Consider the following 14,282-nt stretch of genomic DNA (forward strand, 5'->3'; position numbering starts at 1 on the left):
GGAAGGGGAAGAAGGTGAAGATGAAGTAGACGTTGAAAGTGTTTTTGGGGCTGCGGCCTGAGGTGTCGGGTTGCCTCTTTCGGAGTGCCCGATCGGGTAATATGCTGCCGTCTACGAACGACGTAGTATGCAGAACTGGTACACACGTGGTTAAGGAAGATGCCTACAGGATAAACAGCCCATTTCTATCTAACATCACTCGTAGCCATAATGCATCAGGGTATGAAAGTAACGCTGACATAAATCCAGTATATCACTACATTCCATCCATCCATCCATCCATCCATCATCAGTTGTCCAGGAATTTCGTCGTCTCAATATCCCCCTTGTGCGACTCGAACGTCGGCAGAGTCCCTGTACCTGCAGTGCTCTCTGTCGTCTCCTTGGGCGGCGTCGCGTCCGTGGCAGGTGGGCTCGTGCTCTCCGGCTGGGTGGTTTCAGCCGGCACCGTCTTTGCAACCACCTCCTCCTTTTTGGCGGCGTCCGGACTGGCCGCTTTCGAGGCCACCGCGACGGGACTCTCGGGCGTGCGGGGCTCTTCCGGGATCGCCGGCGGGAGTCCCGAGCCGGTGTGAGGCGACGCGGGAGAGTTGGACTGCGCCCCGTCCGGGGGGTCGCGGCTCACGTCGATGGGAGCCGGTCGGTTGCTCAGGCTGTCTCGTCCCGGCGGAGACAAGGTCTGGCTGGAGGCGGACTTCTCCGCGTCCGACTGCACGGGGCTGCGCGTGCGGTCGCGCTCGCTCGACTCCTTCACGCCGTCGCGGACCTGGGCGACCTTGGCTTTGAATTTGCCGAACAGGCTGCGCTTCTCGGGCTCCGGGGGCACGGAGGTCTCCTTTGTGTTGTTCACCTCGGCATCCAGGCTGAGCGGCTGGTGCGAGGGATCGTGGAGCGGCGGGTCGGAGGGGGAGCTGCGGCTGGAGTGGTGGCCGATCGAGCTGGTGCTGCGATCCGCCCCCGGGTTGGAGGCCAGCAGGGGCGGGGACGCCAGGCCTAGGCCCATCTGTTCGTTGCTCCGTTTGGAGGACCGGTGGAACCGCCAACTGCGGCGGTGCTCTTTGCGATCCGCCCGCGACGCTTCGTCCGGCGGGTCCACGTCCGAGTAATCCGTGAACGACGACCGCGAGTTCATCGACGGCGTCCGCGACCCATACGGCCGCAGGGAGGTGTCGTGGTTCCCATTCTCGCTGGGCTTCTCGTTCTTTGCATCCTTCGGGGCCGGATCATCCGAGGTGGAGGCCTTGGGAGTCGCCCCTCCGCTCTCGCTGACGTCCACGCCCCGGGAGTGGGAAGTCGCATTCGCGGGATAATCGGGGGGCGGTCCGTGGAGGGACTGGGCAGAGCTCTGTGCGCTCTCACTGGCACTGCCGGGAATGCGTTTCTTTTTCAGCCGGTTGGGCTGGCGCGGCTCTTTCGGCTCCCCGCTGGGCGGTGATTTCGAGAAGAGGCTGGACAATTTGCGTTCCCGGTTGGGAGTCACGGCGGGCGGAGGCGAAGTGGGAGGAGAAAGGGTCTCCGGGGCCGGTTTATCGGACGAAGGCGGAGCCGTCGCTGGGGTGGGGGCCGAGGCGGGCGCGGAGGCGGGGGCGGGAGACGGAGTAGCCGCTGGCGCCGGGGTAGAGCTGGAGCTCTTGGGCTTGGGGCCCTGTCGGGCATCGTGATCATAGACAGGGCCTGTTGCGGCAGGGGCCACCGGGGGGGCTGGTTGCTGCTCGGCCGGAGGCGGTGTGGATGACCGCGAGTGCTGCGCAGAGGTACGTCCGGGGGTGGTGCCCCCGGTTGCGTCCGTCACTCGGCCGTAGTGAATGGCCGGGCGCATTTTGGAGGGTACGGTGTTGCTGCGATGCACGCCCACGCCCCCCAGGGAGGTTGGGGTGGCAGGACTGGGCGTCATGGATTGACGCGACGTCCGCGAGGAAACGGAAACGTTGCGACGGAGGCTTTCATACTTGCGGAAGCTGTCGGCACCGGCGCTGGCGCTGGAGACGGACCGTCGAATGTTGGAATGGGAGGACGGTCGGGGGGCCAAGCCCCCACCTTCGACTTCCTTGACGGTTTGTTCGTCGGCGGCGGTGCCATTCATGCCGAACAGGAAATGATCCTGGTTCTCGATCAGGAAGATGAGCACGTCCTGGCTCAGTTTATACTCGTCTGGGGACATGTCGTGCTGTGGGTGCGACAGGAGCCCGGGCTGGAAGATGGCCGAGAGATTAGCCGAGGTCATGCGGTTTTGCTCGGATTTCGACGCGAAGACGGCGAGCAGGTCGAGGATATATAGCAGGAGCTGCTTGTTCAACGGGGGCAGTTCCCGGATGAGTTGTTGGTAGGCGGCGACGGCCTTTGCGTGGTCGAGGGGGGCGCCGTCGACGGGCGGTTCGGAGCCCTGGACTTGCTTCTGGTAGGTGCGCAGGGGTTCGCGGAAGCGCTCGTAGAACTCCAAGGGGACGATAGGCTCGGGGAGTTGGTTGAGGTAGCGACGGAGGACGTTGGCGGCGTCATGGACGGTATAACCCGTCCAATCGAGGCCCTTCCCGTAGCGTTCGGGGGAGTCGAAGATTTCCTGGAGATCCTTGATCCGCTTGGCGGATCCGTTGAGACGGAAGATTCCCTCGACGTCCGTGGCTGGGGAGCGAATCAGTATGGGACGGGCGGGAGCGGACGGCGGGAGAGGGTACCTTTTTCCTTCAGGAAGACTCCGCATTTGGCGACGACGATGGGGACATAACCGTAGATGAAACTCTCGCCGTTATCGTTGGTGAGGGAGATGGCGACGTTGGCGTATTTGATGCTGACGGTGAGGGGGACGCCGAAGATGCCCTGGGGTTTGTCTACGACGTCGGGTCAGCGAGGCGATGGGGAGGGATGCGACGGGATGACACGTACCCTTGGGTTCATCCTTGCGAGTGTTGCGTTTGAATTGGCGCCACCAGGAGGCGAGATCGCGCTTGGAGGGCGGGGAGGAGGGAACGGCGGCGGGTTGGGCGGGGGGAAGAGAATGGAACGGCTCAGGGCCGGCGGGTTGCGACTTGCCGGTGACCATGGTGGATGGAGAGAAGGCAGAAGAGGAGTCGGAGGAGAGTCCAGGGTTAAGCGACACCCGGTACCGTCACCGCTCCGGGTGACGAGTGGGAATGCGGTGGGAGAGAGTGAAACGGCGGTGGAAATGCGAGTGAGCAGGAAGATGAGAAGGAAGAGGGAGGGAGAGAGAGGAAGAAGAGAGGAAGAAAGGAGGGATCGAGGCGGATCGAGGAGGATCGAGGAGGATCGAGGAGAGATCGAGAGAGGGATGTAGGATAGAGAGGGAGGGGAAGGAAGGGAGTAAGAATAGATGGGGGGATAGGGATGAAGGGGTTGTCGAAGGAATGGAGAGATAGGGAGAGGGGGGGAGAGAGAGAGAGAGAGAGGATGGAGAGAGGGAGAAGAGATGAAGAGGAGAGATGGAGAGAGGAAGAGAAGAGGGAGAAGAGGGAAGATGGAGATCACGAGTGGCTGACAGCCGTTGCGGTTCCGTGGATGACTGGATGGAGGATTGGGATAAATTAGAGATCGTCATATTATTCTCCTATTATTGGGGGGTATATTATCTGGTATATTATATGAGTATTCTCTTCTTAATTATTTAGATACTCGGTCGATACTGGTACTAGACTAATATTCCGTTTATTCTACACTACCTAGTACCGAATACCTAGACCTAGATACTATGTACGGGCATTCGACTAAGAATAGATCCAGGGTTCCCCAGCCTAGACCGTCATCGACTGGTCGAACACGATGCGTCTCATTCCTGATATATCTCGTCCGGAGGATACTCCGGAGGAGATCAGGAGTATCGATCAGAGACTCTCATCTGTCTTCATTCTCCTCAACCACCTCGCAAGAATAGATGCGGTCCCCTCCATGAACCATCACCCCCTCCATATACTCCTACACTCGTACGAATAGTCCCTGGCGAGACTTTGATTGCGTGTTAAGAGAACCACGGTTCGCCTGTTCTTTTTTTATCCGTCACGTGCGGTCACGGGGAATCAGGTAAGATGTCACCTGATTTGATGCTCCTTAGATAAGCACCACGTGACCAAACAGAACTTGACCGGCGGAGCTCCGGACAATCACTCCATCTTCACCCATCCCCCAACTCATCTCATCATGGAAGGGTATTTACTTTCCCCCCTTTCCGTCCAACAGTCACTAACGCCCGCAGACTCAATGCCTCCGAACAGCGCGAGTTCGCCGCGCGCATGGAACGCAAGCAGCTCAAGGAGTTCATGACCGTACGTGTTCCCGTCATTGTGATGCGTGTCCCGACTACCTCCTCCTAACCCGGCCCGTCTGCAGATGTACTCCAAGCTGGTCCAGCGCTGCTTCGACGACTGTGTCAACGACTTCACCACCAAGTCTCTGATCTCCCGCGAGGAAGGTTGCGTCATGCGCTGTGTCGACAAGTACCTGAAGGGATCGGCCCGGTTGAACGAACGGTTCCAGGAGCAGAACGCGGCGATGATGCAGAGCGGACAGATGCCGGGACGGTAAAGGGATTCGGGGTGGATGTTGCATCTCCATTGTATTATAGTAGACTTGATAATGGATATGGGTGTCTGATAGTGACCGTGCTGGATGGCGCCTTAGTCAGCGCCGGGAAAGGATTACCCTTTTGGGCGACGCATCGCATTTCCCAAACGAGTATCCGACTCTTCACCTTCGACGACGTCCATTTTCTCTCCTGTCGAGAATCGATAGCAGTAGGAGAACATGATCGAACAGATTATATTCTAGATTCTAGAATATAATGGTAATCTCTCCCAGCCATGCGGAGTGAGGAGTTGTTGGAGTCTCCCCACCCCCTCCCCCTCACCGTCACCCCCACCACTTCCATTTAAACCATTTCTTCCCGTCAACTTCTTCCTCTCCACTCCCTCTATCTTCTCCTCTCTCCTCGATCCTGTCTCCCTCTCCTCTGCCATCTCTCCTCTCTCTCCCTTCTTCTCCCGCACAATGGCTAGCACTGTTGGAAAGGTATGTCCTTCACCCCCCTCTCCCCGACCTAACGTCACCAGCTAACCTTCCCAGACCATCACCTGCAAGGTAAGCATCCAATCCATTGATTCCCGCGCATGGTTCGCGTCAAATCCCCTCCCTCCCCTCGTCTAACTCCCTTAGGCCGCCGTCGCCTGGGGTGCCGCCGAGCCCCTCTCCATCGAGGACATCGAAGTTGCTCCCCCCAAGGCCCACGAAGTCCGCATCCAGATCCACCACACCGGTGTCTGCCACACCGACGCCTACACCCTCTCCGGGAAGGATCCCGAGGGTGCTTTCCCCGTCGTCCTCGGTCATGAGGGGGCCGGTATCGTCGAGTCCGTCGGCGAGGGTGTCACCTCCGTGAAGCCCGGCGACTACGTCGTCGCCCTTTAGTAAGCCCCACCATTCTTCATGACGTATTGGTTCTGACATCCCGCAGCACTCCCGAGTGCCGTGAGTGCAAGTTCTGCAAGTCCGGCAAGACCAACCTGTGCGGGAAGATCCGTGCCACCCAGGGTAAGGGCGTCATGCCCGACGGCACCTCCCGCTTCAAGGCCCGCGGCAAGGATCTCCTCCACTTCATGGGTACCTCCACCTTCTCGCAGTACACCGTTGTGGCAGACATCTCCGTCGTCGCCGTCACCCCCAACATCTCCACGGACCGCTCCTGCCTGCTCGGTTGTGGTATCACCACCGGCTACGGCGCCGCCGTCGTCACCGCCAAGGTCGAGGAGGGCTCCAACGTCGCCGTCTTCGGTGCCGGCTGTGTCGGTCTCTCCGTCATCCAGGGGGCCGTCAAGAACAAGGCCGGCAAGATCATTGTGGTTGATGTCAACGACAGCAAGGAGTCCTGGGCCCGCAAGTTCGGCGCCACCGACTTTGTGAACCCCACCAAGCTCAACGGCAAGACCATCCAGGAGCACCTGATCGAGATGACCGACGGTGGCTGCGACTACACCTTCGACTGCACGGGTAACGTCGGGGTGATGCGGGCGGCCCTCGAGGCGTGCCACAAGGGCTGGGGTGAGAGCATCATCATCGGTGTGGCTGCTGCCGGACAGGAGATTTCCACGCGTCGTAAGTTTTTGCTCTTCGATCAATGGACTGAACGGATGAAGAACTAACGATGGCAGCCTTCCAACTCGTGACCGGTCGTGTCTGGAAGGGATGTGCCTTTGGTGGCATCAAGGGTCGCTCGCAGCTCCCCGGTCTCGTGGACGACTACCTGTCGGGCAACCTCAAGGTGGACGAGTTCATCACCCACCGCGAGCCTCTGGCCAACATCAACACGGCGTTTGAGCAGATGAAGGCGGGAGACTGCATCCGTTGTGTGGTGGATATGTCGTAGAAGGAAATCGGGTAGATGAAAAGTGTATAGTGTAATGAGTTTGAATGAGATATGTTCTCTTATATATATGTCCACGGTGTCCCCAAGGTGTCCCAAGGTCCTCAGCTTATGGCATGATATAATGGCCGTGATATAGTTGATAAACCCGACTCCCATACTGCCTGCATAAATCGACATTCTATACATTACATATATTCTATGATCTAGTGTCACTGCGCTAACGTGCCGAAATATCCGACTCTCTGCAAACCCTCACGATAACCGACTCTCAACCAAAGACAAGCCTTCCGAATGCTCCACCATCTCCACTGCTTCCGTTCAGGCACCCGACATGTCGTCCAGGCCCTATCGCAGGGGCCATGGCCCCGTGGGTCGGCAGATATTGATTTCTTCCTCGTCGGTGGCATTCGTTGCGCCTGGCGCTGGGGATTTTCTCTGGATAGAGCATCATCGTCTTGAACCTCTATCCCCATGGACGATACCCCCTCCAGACCACTCCCAGGGGTCTATCCCAAGAAAATCCCCTACTGGCGTCTTCTTACCGACCAAGGCGCCATCACCCAGGCCGTGCTCGACCATGAATACCCCGGCAGCGGCACCGAAGACGACCCCTACGTCGTGGGCTGGATCCCCAACGACGCCCGCAATCCGCAGCTCTTCAGTGCCGGCCGCAAGCTCTCCATCACGCTGACCGTCGCCTTCGCCACCATGATGGTCGCCCTGACCTCGTCCGCCTACAGCGGCAGCGTCAGCGAGATTGTCACCGACCTCGCCGTCAGCCAACCCGTCGCCACCCTGGGTCTGTCTCTGTTCGTGCTGGGCTTTGCCGTCGGGCCTCTCGCCTGGGCTCCCATCAGCGAGGTCGCCGGCCGCCAGACCCCATTCTTCGCCAGCTTCCTCGCCATGGCCGCCTTCTCGGCCGGCTGCGCCGCCTGCCAGAACATCTGGTCGCTGTGTATCCTGCGCTTCCTCGCCGGCGCCTTTGGCTCCGCTCCGCTCACCAACGCCGGCGGCACCATCGCCGACATGTTCACGGCCCGCCAGCGCGGGCTCGCCTTGAGCCTCTACGCCGCGGCGCCTTTCCTCGGCCCGTCCCTCGGCCCAATCGGTAAGAGCCATAGCGCCCCCTCCCCAAACCCCCGGGCCAAAAGACAGAACACAGCTAACCCCCCTATACAGTCGGCGGCTTCCTCGGCATGAACGCCGGCTGGCGCTGGGTAGAGGGCTTCCTGGCGGCCTGCGGCGGGTTCGTCTGGCTGCTGATGGCGGCGGTCGTGCCGGAGACGTACGCGCCCGTGCTGCTGCGGCGGCGCGCACAGCGGCTGTCGTCCCTCACGGGCAAGGCCTACCGCAGCAAGATCGAGCTGGACAAGGGCCGGGTGTCGTTCGCGCAGCTGCTGCGGCGCTCGCTGTTCCGGCCGTGGGTGCTGCTCCTGCGCGAGCCCATCGTGCTGCTCTTCGCGCTGTACACCGCCATCGTCTACGGCACGCTGTACATGTACTTTGCGGCCTTCCCGATCGTCTACGAGGACGTCCGCGGCTGGAACCCGGGCGTCGGCGGCCTGTCCTTCCTCGGCATCATGGTCGGCATGGTCGTCGGCGTGCTGTGCACCGTCCCGGCCAACCTGCACTACATGAGAGTCCAGGACCGCCATGGCGGGTTCGCGCCGCCCGAGACCCGCCTCTTGCAGTGCATGCCCGGCGCGCTGGCCATCCCCGCCTCGCAGTTCTGGTTCGCCTGGACCAATTACCCCAGCATCCACTGGGCCGTGAGTGTCGTCGCCACCGCGCCGTTCGGGTGGGGCGTCATCCTGATCTACCTGGGCATTATGAATTACCTGATCGACTCGTATACGATCTATGCGGCCAGCGTGCTGGCGGCGAATGCGGTCCTGCGGAGTATCTTCGGCGCGGTGTTTCCGATCGTTGCCACGTATATGTATGATGGGCTGGGCATTCACTGGGCGCCGTGCGTGCCGGCCTTCTTGTCTGTGGCCTGTATGCCCGCGCCGTTCTTGTTCTATCGGTACGGCGCGGTGATTCGCTCGCGGTGTAAGTATGCGGCGGAGTCGGATCGGTATTTGCAGCGGCTGCAGGAGGGGGTGAAGAAGTGATGGGGTGAGATGACTGGTTATGTGATTACGTATAGATGGATATAGACATAGATTTAGCATAGATAGAATTGCATTGCATAGAGGCATCCTCATGAGGGGTATGAGGAGTTTTCCGTCGGGATACGAGCCTCTTCTCCGCTGAGGAGATCCATCCGCAGCGGGGTAACTGTTTGGGTTTTTCTAGTTGGAGAAATACGATGACGTGCTTGGCAGGAGTAGATTAGATTACGTCGACGTTCATTAGCATCCGTGGTTCTACTTGATGGTATACAGGGACCAGACTACATCGACTGTCATTCTTATTCTACCGTAGCACTGAGTTATACCTTCTATATACACTTAATGAAGATGTACAAATCGGAGGCACCAGTCCACGGGCGTGAGGGCCTTCTTACTTCGGCACTTCGACTTCCTCCAGCCTCTTTCCCTGTGTTGGACTCCTTCTTTACCTCCAGGTCACTATCATTATTTACTAACATTCATCACTCTCATCCCAATATTCAACGACCATCTTTCACACGTACCCTATCTAAGCAACTGTCCCTTTGGTACACTGGACAGTCACTGCGCACTTCCAGCTGCTTCCATCGACACCGATACGGAAGAATCGATATATCTTATCAGTAGGACGAAGGCGACCAGAACCTGGAATGATGATTGATGATACTATCTCCCTAACTAGAGCTCTCTGCTAGCTAAAATGACTACTGGTAGGCTCCCCCCTCGACATATCTTATAATCTTATACTTTGTACTGATTCTGCTATTCTAGGCTGTCGTTGGCGGCAGGCTGAGACGTTCGACGCAACACATCCCCGCGCTGCCTTCATATCCACTGTATCTCCAGAAGTGATACAAGTTGATGGCTCTGGAAGAACTTTCCGTGATGGAGTTTGGCTTTGGCGTCCTTCACTCTTACGTTCTTGGGAGAACACCAGTGATGCTGAAGCGTAGTTGGTTAATGGTCGGTATAAGTATTGAATTATCCTTTTTTCCAATCAGCTAATCAAGTGAATACGCGCTAGCCTCTATATATCGCCTTCGAAGATCTCGTCCCTCCTTCTTCTCCGTTCCTCCTCCTTCCTCTTTACAGACCATTATCCACATCCGACATCCGACATCCCAGGTCCTCCATACTAGGTACTCTGGTCTTCTGTTGGCTTAGAGATTAGTCAAGGACTACTGTCACTATGTTGCCCGATTCGCTGGTGTTTCCATTACCTCTCTATCAAAGAGATCTAGGGAAAAGTGGAACACTCTACTTTAACAACCTTCCGAGATAGCTGCTCGGAAATTACCAACTACTTCTGGGGAACATTTACAGCCCCCTAGGAACATTACCGCAGCGGTCAGATATCATCGAGTTATTCAACGTCGCGAGCTTGAATATATATTGAACAATGAGCTAACAGGTTCTCGATCACATATTTATGAGACTGTCTCCATGTGTCCAATATATGACACCAGAAGAACTCGTAAGTAATTCTAACTATAAACTTATGGGACTAAAAACTAATCAGAATACCCGGGAATTAGAAGCTCGACCTCACCAACATCGAAATTGGAATTGAAGAAATGGAGGAGTCCCTTGAACAGAAGCAAGAGAGAGCAAGACAGCTGAGAGCCGAGTTGGAAGCTCGCGCGGTAAGTGTATAAATACTAGTTAAATATCTCACCAGCAAGGCTACGAGCCTTGTGGTCCAGCCGACCGACAGCGTCTGATCTCTCGAACAACAATGACGCAGCAATCGGAGGCTGCCAGAAAGAGACGTGAGATCCGACGCCACCCGATGGCGTACATAACAAAGGAAGAACTCGTAAGTAATTCTAATTATAAACTTATGGGACTGAAAAGTAATCAGAATACCCGGGAATTAGATAGCTGATTTCAACCACCTTCGGTCAGAGATTGTCAATAACCTACAGACACTGGAGGGGAAAAAGGACCGGGAGAAGATGGTGAGAGAAGAGATGATCGCGCGCAAAGTAAGTATATAAGACTTGTTAATATTTGTATTAGCTAATTTGGATAGATCCAAATCCTAGGAAGATTCCTGAATTGAACGCAAAGACTCTTCGAAGTCGGCCGTTTTGGAGTCTGGCCCGGACTTGAAAAGGATAGATTCGAATATAAAAAGTAGCGTGATCTACAAATATTAGAGCTTAGAAGCCCGCCTAAGACATAGGCTATGATTATCCTTCTTCATCTTCAACAAGAATACCATAATCAACCCCACGCTACCACTTACATCTTCATTCATATACACAATGTTCCAAATGGCGTTAGCAATCACAGTCAGTCATAGTGTAGAATTTCCCTGAAAGACCAGGAAGCAGACGCCAGTACCGTCTACGACCCACAGAGCTGGGGATAACGGCCAAAGATGCTTATCCACGCGTATGCGACACTTGGGACCGGACAGACGCGTTCTGGTTTTACGCCAGATTTACTCCATAACAATTCCAATTTACCAAACAACTGCCTTTCTGGGCGTGAAGCAATGCCTTTTGCCCCCATCATTTGGTAAAGGCGACTTGTCTCTCCCACTACAGTTAAACCATAGTCTCACATAATTCTTGACAACTGCCGATATCCAATATCAGCGATGAAAAGGCGTGCCTTGATTGCCTATAGTCAACCACACTGAGTAAATAACCGCAGCATGCTGTGTTAGCATGCGGCGAGTGTTGCTTATATAAATCAGTCTTCTTACGGTAACTAACTACTGGTTCCTCCGGTAGACAGCATGTCGGACTTCTTCAGATGGTTCGGCCAATATATTGATGAACTCCATCCACCACTTCCTTCATGACTTGACCATAAGAATGAAGTATTAATAATACTTTAACCGTCTACTCGGCACTGAGATGGTAGATCTCTATGGGGTATTGACGCCCTGGCCTATCAAATATTACTGTAGTCAAGACACAGCATAAAACATCAATAGCCGTTTTATTCAGATTATCGCCTCATAATCACTCAAAACCCTATGCATATTCTTTATTCTCTTCGACTGGTTCAATCTCTCTAATTTCCGTCCTTGCACTTAATCCTTGTGCGTCTTCAGATCCCTTTGGTATGGCGGATTCTAGCTTCTCTGCCCTCTCATTGTTATCCTGAACTAAAATCTCCAGTTTGTCGCCCTTTTGTATAACCCGAATATTATTCTTGAACACGCTGACTGTCGATATACCAGCCCCTGTGTTTTTCATTTTGTCGGAGGGCGTCGAGTTCCAAGCAAGTGCTGCAATCTCCGGAGCTGACCCCCAGCTACCAGAGGACAACCCACTATAGATTGAATAAATCGCGTGCGTTATGACCACTGTTGCGTAGGCGGCAAGTACAATCATCTCGAGTTTCGTCATAACACCTGAAGGACTATATGCATAACCATTAACATAGGCAGTCATGACCATTTCGGTGGATCTATTTTGCGTGGAAGGCGAAGGATCGAAGGCGTTCCCTCCGTGTCCCATCCTTCCGCCTCTCGGAATAATCTCGTAAGTCCACTCGCCACCTCCCCAAACGCCACTCGGACCAATGTCATCTTTGAGGTCCATTACAATACCATATTCGTAACTTGATCGTCCGATACCATTGGCGACGAGAGTTGCGATAATGTTTTCGACGATAACTTCGTAATAATAAGATGCAGATGGAGCTGAGCTGTTGAAGATACCTGCTATTGAGGTGATGGTGGAGAGGATGGTATCATTCGTGTCAGGAAGTTTTGGAGTTAAATATGCTGCCCATGCCGCGCTGGGTTTAATTCGCGGCCAATTTGCATGGAAAGTCCCATTATCATCAAAATCCAACGGTTCACCTGAAACGATTTTTATTCTATTCCGGGTGGATTTCAGTGTCACATTAGTCAGTCTGCTATCCACGCTGCAAGTAAAGTACTTTGGGCTGGTCTCAGGACCTTCCGGAATTGTAAAAATAGCAGCCAACGTAGCGTCAATGTTTCGAAGCAGACTGTTGTCGTCAACCCAAAGAAGGGAGGGAGTCATGCCAGGTTGAAGTAAATGAGCAATCTTATCCCCGACAAGCCTTTCCGAAAAGGTGTACAATCCAGCACTGGCCTGGCTGGTTGCGGCAGTATTTGGACCCGAGGATAGGGACACTCTGTTCAGTGCAGGAAAATCAAGGGTGATATTGTCAGAAGGGCTGTAATGTGACTCACTACAATAAGTGAGCACCACTGGTTGCAAAGAGTTGACAATAAACGTAGCATCATTTCGATATTTGAAGCGGCCGACATCAATATTGGCGGCAGCGTAAGACCATAGCCTGCCAAGTTCTGCGAGACTATCGGCAACTGCAGAGACTGGTGTTGTTGCTATCGTGAAAGCGTTGCCCCAAAGCATCTCGTGCTGTGTGAACACATTGCGAGACCTTATACCGAACGATCGAATAGAGGCAGGACTGGATACAGTAATATTTTGGGGCACACTGCCGCCGTCAACGAGTTTCGGAAAGAATGAATAGTAGTTTTGACTCAGGACTTGCCAGTTTCCAGCTGGGCAAGAAAGATCGCCGTGATCTACAGCGCAATGCGAAATGGACTCGACACTTTCAAGCTCTCGCGGGAAGAGTTCGTCCTTTGTGCCATTAATCCAAAACTTTGTACCCCCCGCAGGCCAATCATCAAGACGTGGCTTCATGAGGTTGTTCGTCGATGGGCCCACTGTCAGCCCGAGAAATGTGCATATGAGAATCAAACATATAATGAACCATTTCGTACTTTTCCTTTGCCATTCATGGTAAATGGTACCCCACATCTCAAGAGACCATAGAAAGCTTATGTCCTGGAACTGTAGGCCACTGAAAAGCGCCCCGAAGGGCAGGCCGTCGCCAAAAGCAAGCTCTTTTCGAATATAAGTAATCAGCACCGCTCCTAGGGAAGCAAGCATGGTAAGCTCATGAATTTTGGCGGCGAAGGAAAGTGCTGCTAGCTTTTCTGCATCTTGTCCTGAACGCCCGGACAATTCCCCGCCGATATAGTAACCAATTGAGTTGAGAACTAACAGCCCTAAAGCTGCACCAACGGGAAGAATATGGAGAATGGAGCGCACTGCAGCAATAGTCTTACTCCTGCTCATAAAGACTTTGCGTTCTTCAGTGAAATCTGCGCCGGATAACTTGGACCACAAATTTCGGATAAATGTGATGCCAATATTCTTCAATAAGGCGTGGAGATGGTCAAGGAAACCGAAACTTTGTTCATGCTGCCCTATTCGTTTCCAACGCATCTGATCCTGCACTGTGGATAAATATCTTGATACCGCAGATCTAAAGGCATGAAACAGATTCGAAATGGTATAACGCAAGGATGGCTTTTCGGGCGAAACCTGGACAGAAGATATGACTGAGCCATCCATGTTGCACTCGCTAGAATTTGAGTCGGAATTCTGATAGCGATGGGATGCAACAGAAACTCCCTCAGATCCATATGATAAACTATCATTAGCACATCTTGACATTCTCTTGCTTTGGAAAACACTCACTCCCCGACTGGTATATGCAGTCCAACCTGCTCATTTTCTGCGATCATATTTGAGGAATCTGGTGGTTCGTCTTCCAACGGCGATTGTGTCGCCTGGGTGTAGCGCGATAAATGTGCAAGCTGGATCCCGATATCCCGAGGGATATCAGAACCATGTGTAGCCGTCATTGTTGCAGCTCGGTTTGCTATGGAATCGCAAAATCTACTGACCGGATATGTAGAAGTAAAATAGGGGATAGGGCTTTGGACATTGTGTTAGCCCCTGATTATGCCTGAAGGGGCATGCGCGACAATT

General features: G+C 54.4%; 6 protein-coding genes across 6 annotated transcripts; 4 read left to right on the forward strand and 2 right to left on the reverse strand.

The window, feature by feature from the left end:
* Positions 1 to 40: 40 nt before the first annotated feature.
* Positions 41 to 3,191, reverse strand: BDV59DRAFT_11485 (putative Rho GTPase activator (Sac7)). The gene is made up of 3 exons (XM_073686671.1): positions 2,884 to 3,191; positions 2,676 to 2,828; positions 41 to 2,622 (listed from the first exon to the last, which is right to left on the reverse strand). The coding sequence occupies exons 1-3, from the start codon at positions 3,038 to 3,040 to the stop codon at positions 290 to 292; spliced, it is 2,643 nt and encodes an 880-aa protein (XP_073549209.1). The 5' UTR covers positions 3,041 to 3,191; the 3' UTR covers positions 41 to 289.
* A 583-nt stretch (positions 3,192 to 3,774) lies between these two features.
* On the forward strand, positions 3,775 to 4,533 carry tim9 (protein transporter TIM9; the record flags this gene model as incomplete). The annotated part of the gene is made up of 3 exons (XM_073692038.1): positions 3,775 to 3,829; positions 4,189 to 4,274; positions 4,339 to 4,533. The coding sequence occupies 3 exons, from the start codon at positions 3,775 to 3,777 to the stop codon at positions 4,531 to 4,533; spliced, it is 336 nt and encodes a 111-aa protein (XP_073549210.1).
* Positions 4,534 to 4,668: 135 nt separating this feature from the next.
* Positions 4,669 to 6,480, forward strand: BDV59DRAFT_11533 (bifunctional alcohol dehydrogenase/S-(hydroxymethyl)glutathione dehydrogenase). The gene is made up of 5 exons (XM_073686677.1): positions 4,669 to 5,016; positions 5,071 to 5,117; positions 5,161 to 5,411; positions 5,459 to 6,096; positions 6,153 to 6,480. The coding sequence occupies exons 2-5, from the start codon at positions 5,115 to 5,117 to the stop codon at positions 6,365 to 6,367; spliced, it is 1,107 nt and encodes a 368-aa protein (XP_073549211.1). The 5' UTR covers positions 4,669 to 5,016; positions 5,071 to 5,114; the 3' UTR covers positions 6,368 to 6,480.
* Positions 6,481 to 6,617: 137 nt separating this feature from the next.
* Positions 6,618 to 8,768, forward strand: BDV59DRAFT_207078 (MFS transporter). Its single transcript, XM_073694927.1, has 2 exons — positions 6,618 to 7,475; positions 7,547 to 8,768. Exons 1-2 carry the CDS (start codon positions 6,839 to 6,841, stop codon positions 8,479 to 8,481), a joined length of 1,572 nt encoding a protein of 523 aa, XP_073549212.1. The 5' UTR covers positions 6,618 to 6,838; the 3' UTR covers positions 8,482 to 8,768.
* A 1,443-nt stretch (positions 8,769 to 10,211) lies between these two features.
* Positions 10,212 to 10,669, forward strand: BDV59DRAFT_175497 (uncharacterized protein). Its single transcript, XM_073689267.1, has 3 exons — positions 10,212 to 10,297; positions 10,359 to 10,466; positions 10,514 to 10,669. The coding sequence occupies exons 1-3, from the start codon at positions 10,217 to 10,219 to the stop codon at positions 10,541 to 10,543; spliced, it is 219 nt and encodes a 72-aa protein (XP_073549213.1). The 5' UTR covers positions 10,212 to 10,216; the 3' UTR covers positions 10,544 to 10,669.
* A 778-nt stretch (positions 10,670 to 11,447) lies between these two features.
* Positions 11,448 to 14,244, reverse strand: BDV59DRAFT_175499 (uncharacterized protein). Its single transcript, XM_073689268.1, has one exon. The coding sequence runs from the start codon at positions 13,962 to 13,964 to the stop codon at positions 11,469 to 11,471; it is 2,496 nt and encodes an 831-aa protein (XP_073549214.1). The 5' UTR covers positions 13,965 to 14,244; the 3' UTR covers positions 11,448 to 11,468.
* Between the last annotated feature and the right edge of the window lie 38 nt (positions 14,245 to 14,282).

This window comes from Aspergillus ambiguus (genome assembly GCF_047715705.1).
Source record: "Aspergillus ambiguus strain CBS 117.58 unplaced genomic scaffold BDV59scaffold_10, whole genome shotgun sequence".
Taxonomy (NCBI): Eukaryota; Fungi; Ascomycota; class Eurotiomycetes; order Eurotiales; family Aspergillaceae; genus Aspergillus; species Aspergillus ambiguus.

Bases quoted from the DNA above. Each gene is read 5' to 3' on its own strand.
- BDV59DRAFT_207078 (XM_073694927.1), top strand. From the start codon at position 6,839: ATGGACGATACCCCCTCCAGACCACTCCCAGGGGTCTATCCCAAGAAA. The intron at 7,476-7,546 runs GTAAGAGCCATA...CCCCCTATACAG, and splicing joins CCCGTCCCTCGGCCCAATCG to TCGGCGGCTTCCTCGGCATG.
- BDV59DRAFT_11533 (XM_073686677.1), top strand. The intron at 5,412-5,458 runs GTAAGCCCCACC...GACATCCCGCAG, and splicing joins GACTACGTCGTCGCCCTTTA to CACTCCCGAGTGCCGTGAGT. The intron at 6,097-6,152 runs GTAAGTTTTTGC...TAACGATGGCAG, and splicing joins ACAGGAGATTTCCACGCGTC to CCTTCCAACTCGTGACCGGT.
- BDV59DRAFT_175499 (XM_073689268.1), bottom strand. From the start codon at position 13,964: ATGTCAAGATGTGCTAATGATAGTTTATCATATGGATCTGAGGGAGTT.
- BDV59DRAFT_11485 (XM_073686671.1), bottom strand. From the start codon at position 3,040: ATGGTCACCGGCAAGTCGCAACCCGCCGGCCCTGAGCCGTTCCATTCT. The intron at 2,829-2,883 runs GTACGTGTCATC...CCGACGTCGTAG, and splicing joins TCGCAAGGATGAACCCAAGG to ACAAACCCCAGGGCATCTTC. The intron at 2,623-2,675 runs GTACCCTCTCCC...TTCGCTCCCCAG, and splicing joins AGTCTTCCTGAAGGAAAAAG to CCACGGACGTCGAGGGAATC.
- BDV59DRAFT_175497 (XM_073689267.1), top strand. From the start codon at position 10,217: ATGACGCAGCAATCGGAGGCTGCCAGAAAGAGACGTGAGATCCGACGC. The intron at 10,298-10,358 runs GTAAGTAATTCT...CCCGGGAATTAG, and splicing joins ACATAACAAAGGAAGAACTC to ATAGCTGATTTCAACCACCT. The intron at 10,467-10,513 runs GTAAGTATATAA...TAATTTGGATAG, and splicing joins AAGAGATGATCGCGCGCAAA to ATCCAAATCCTAGGAAGATT.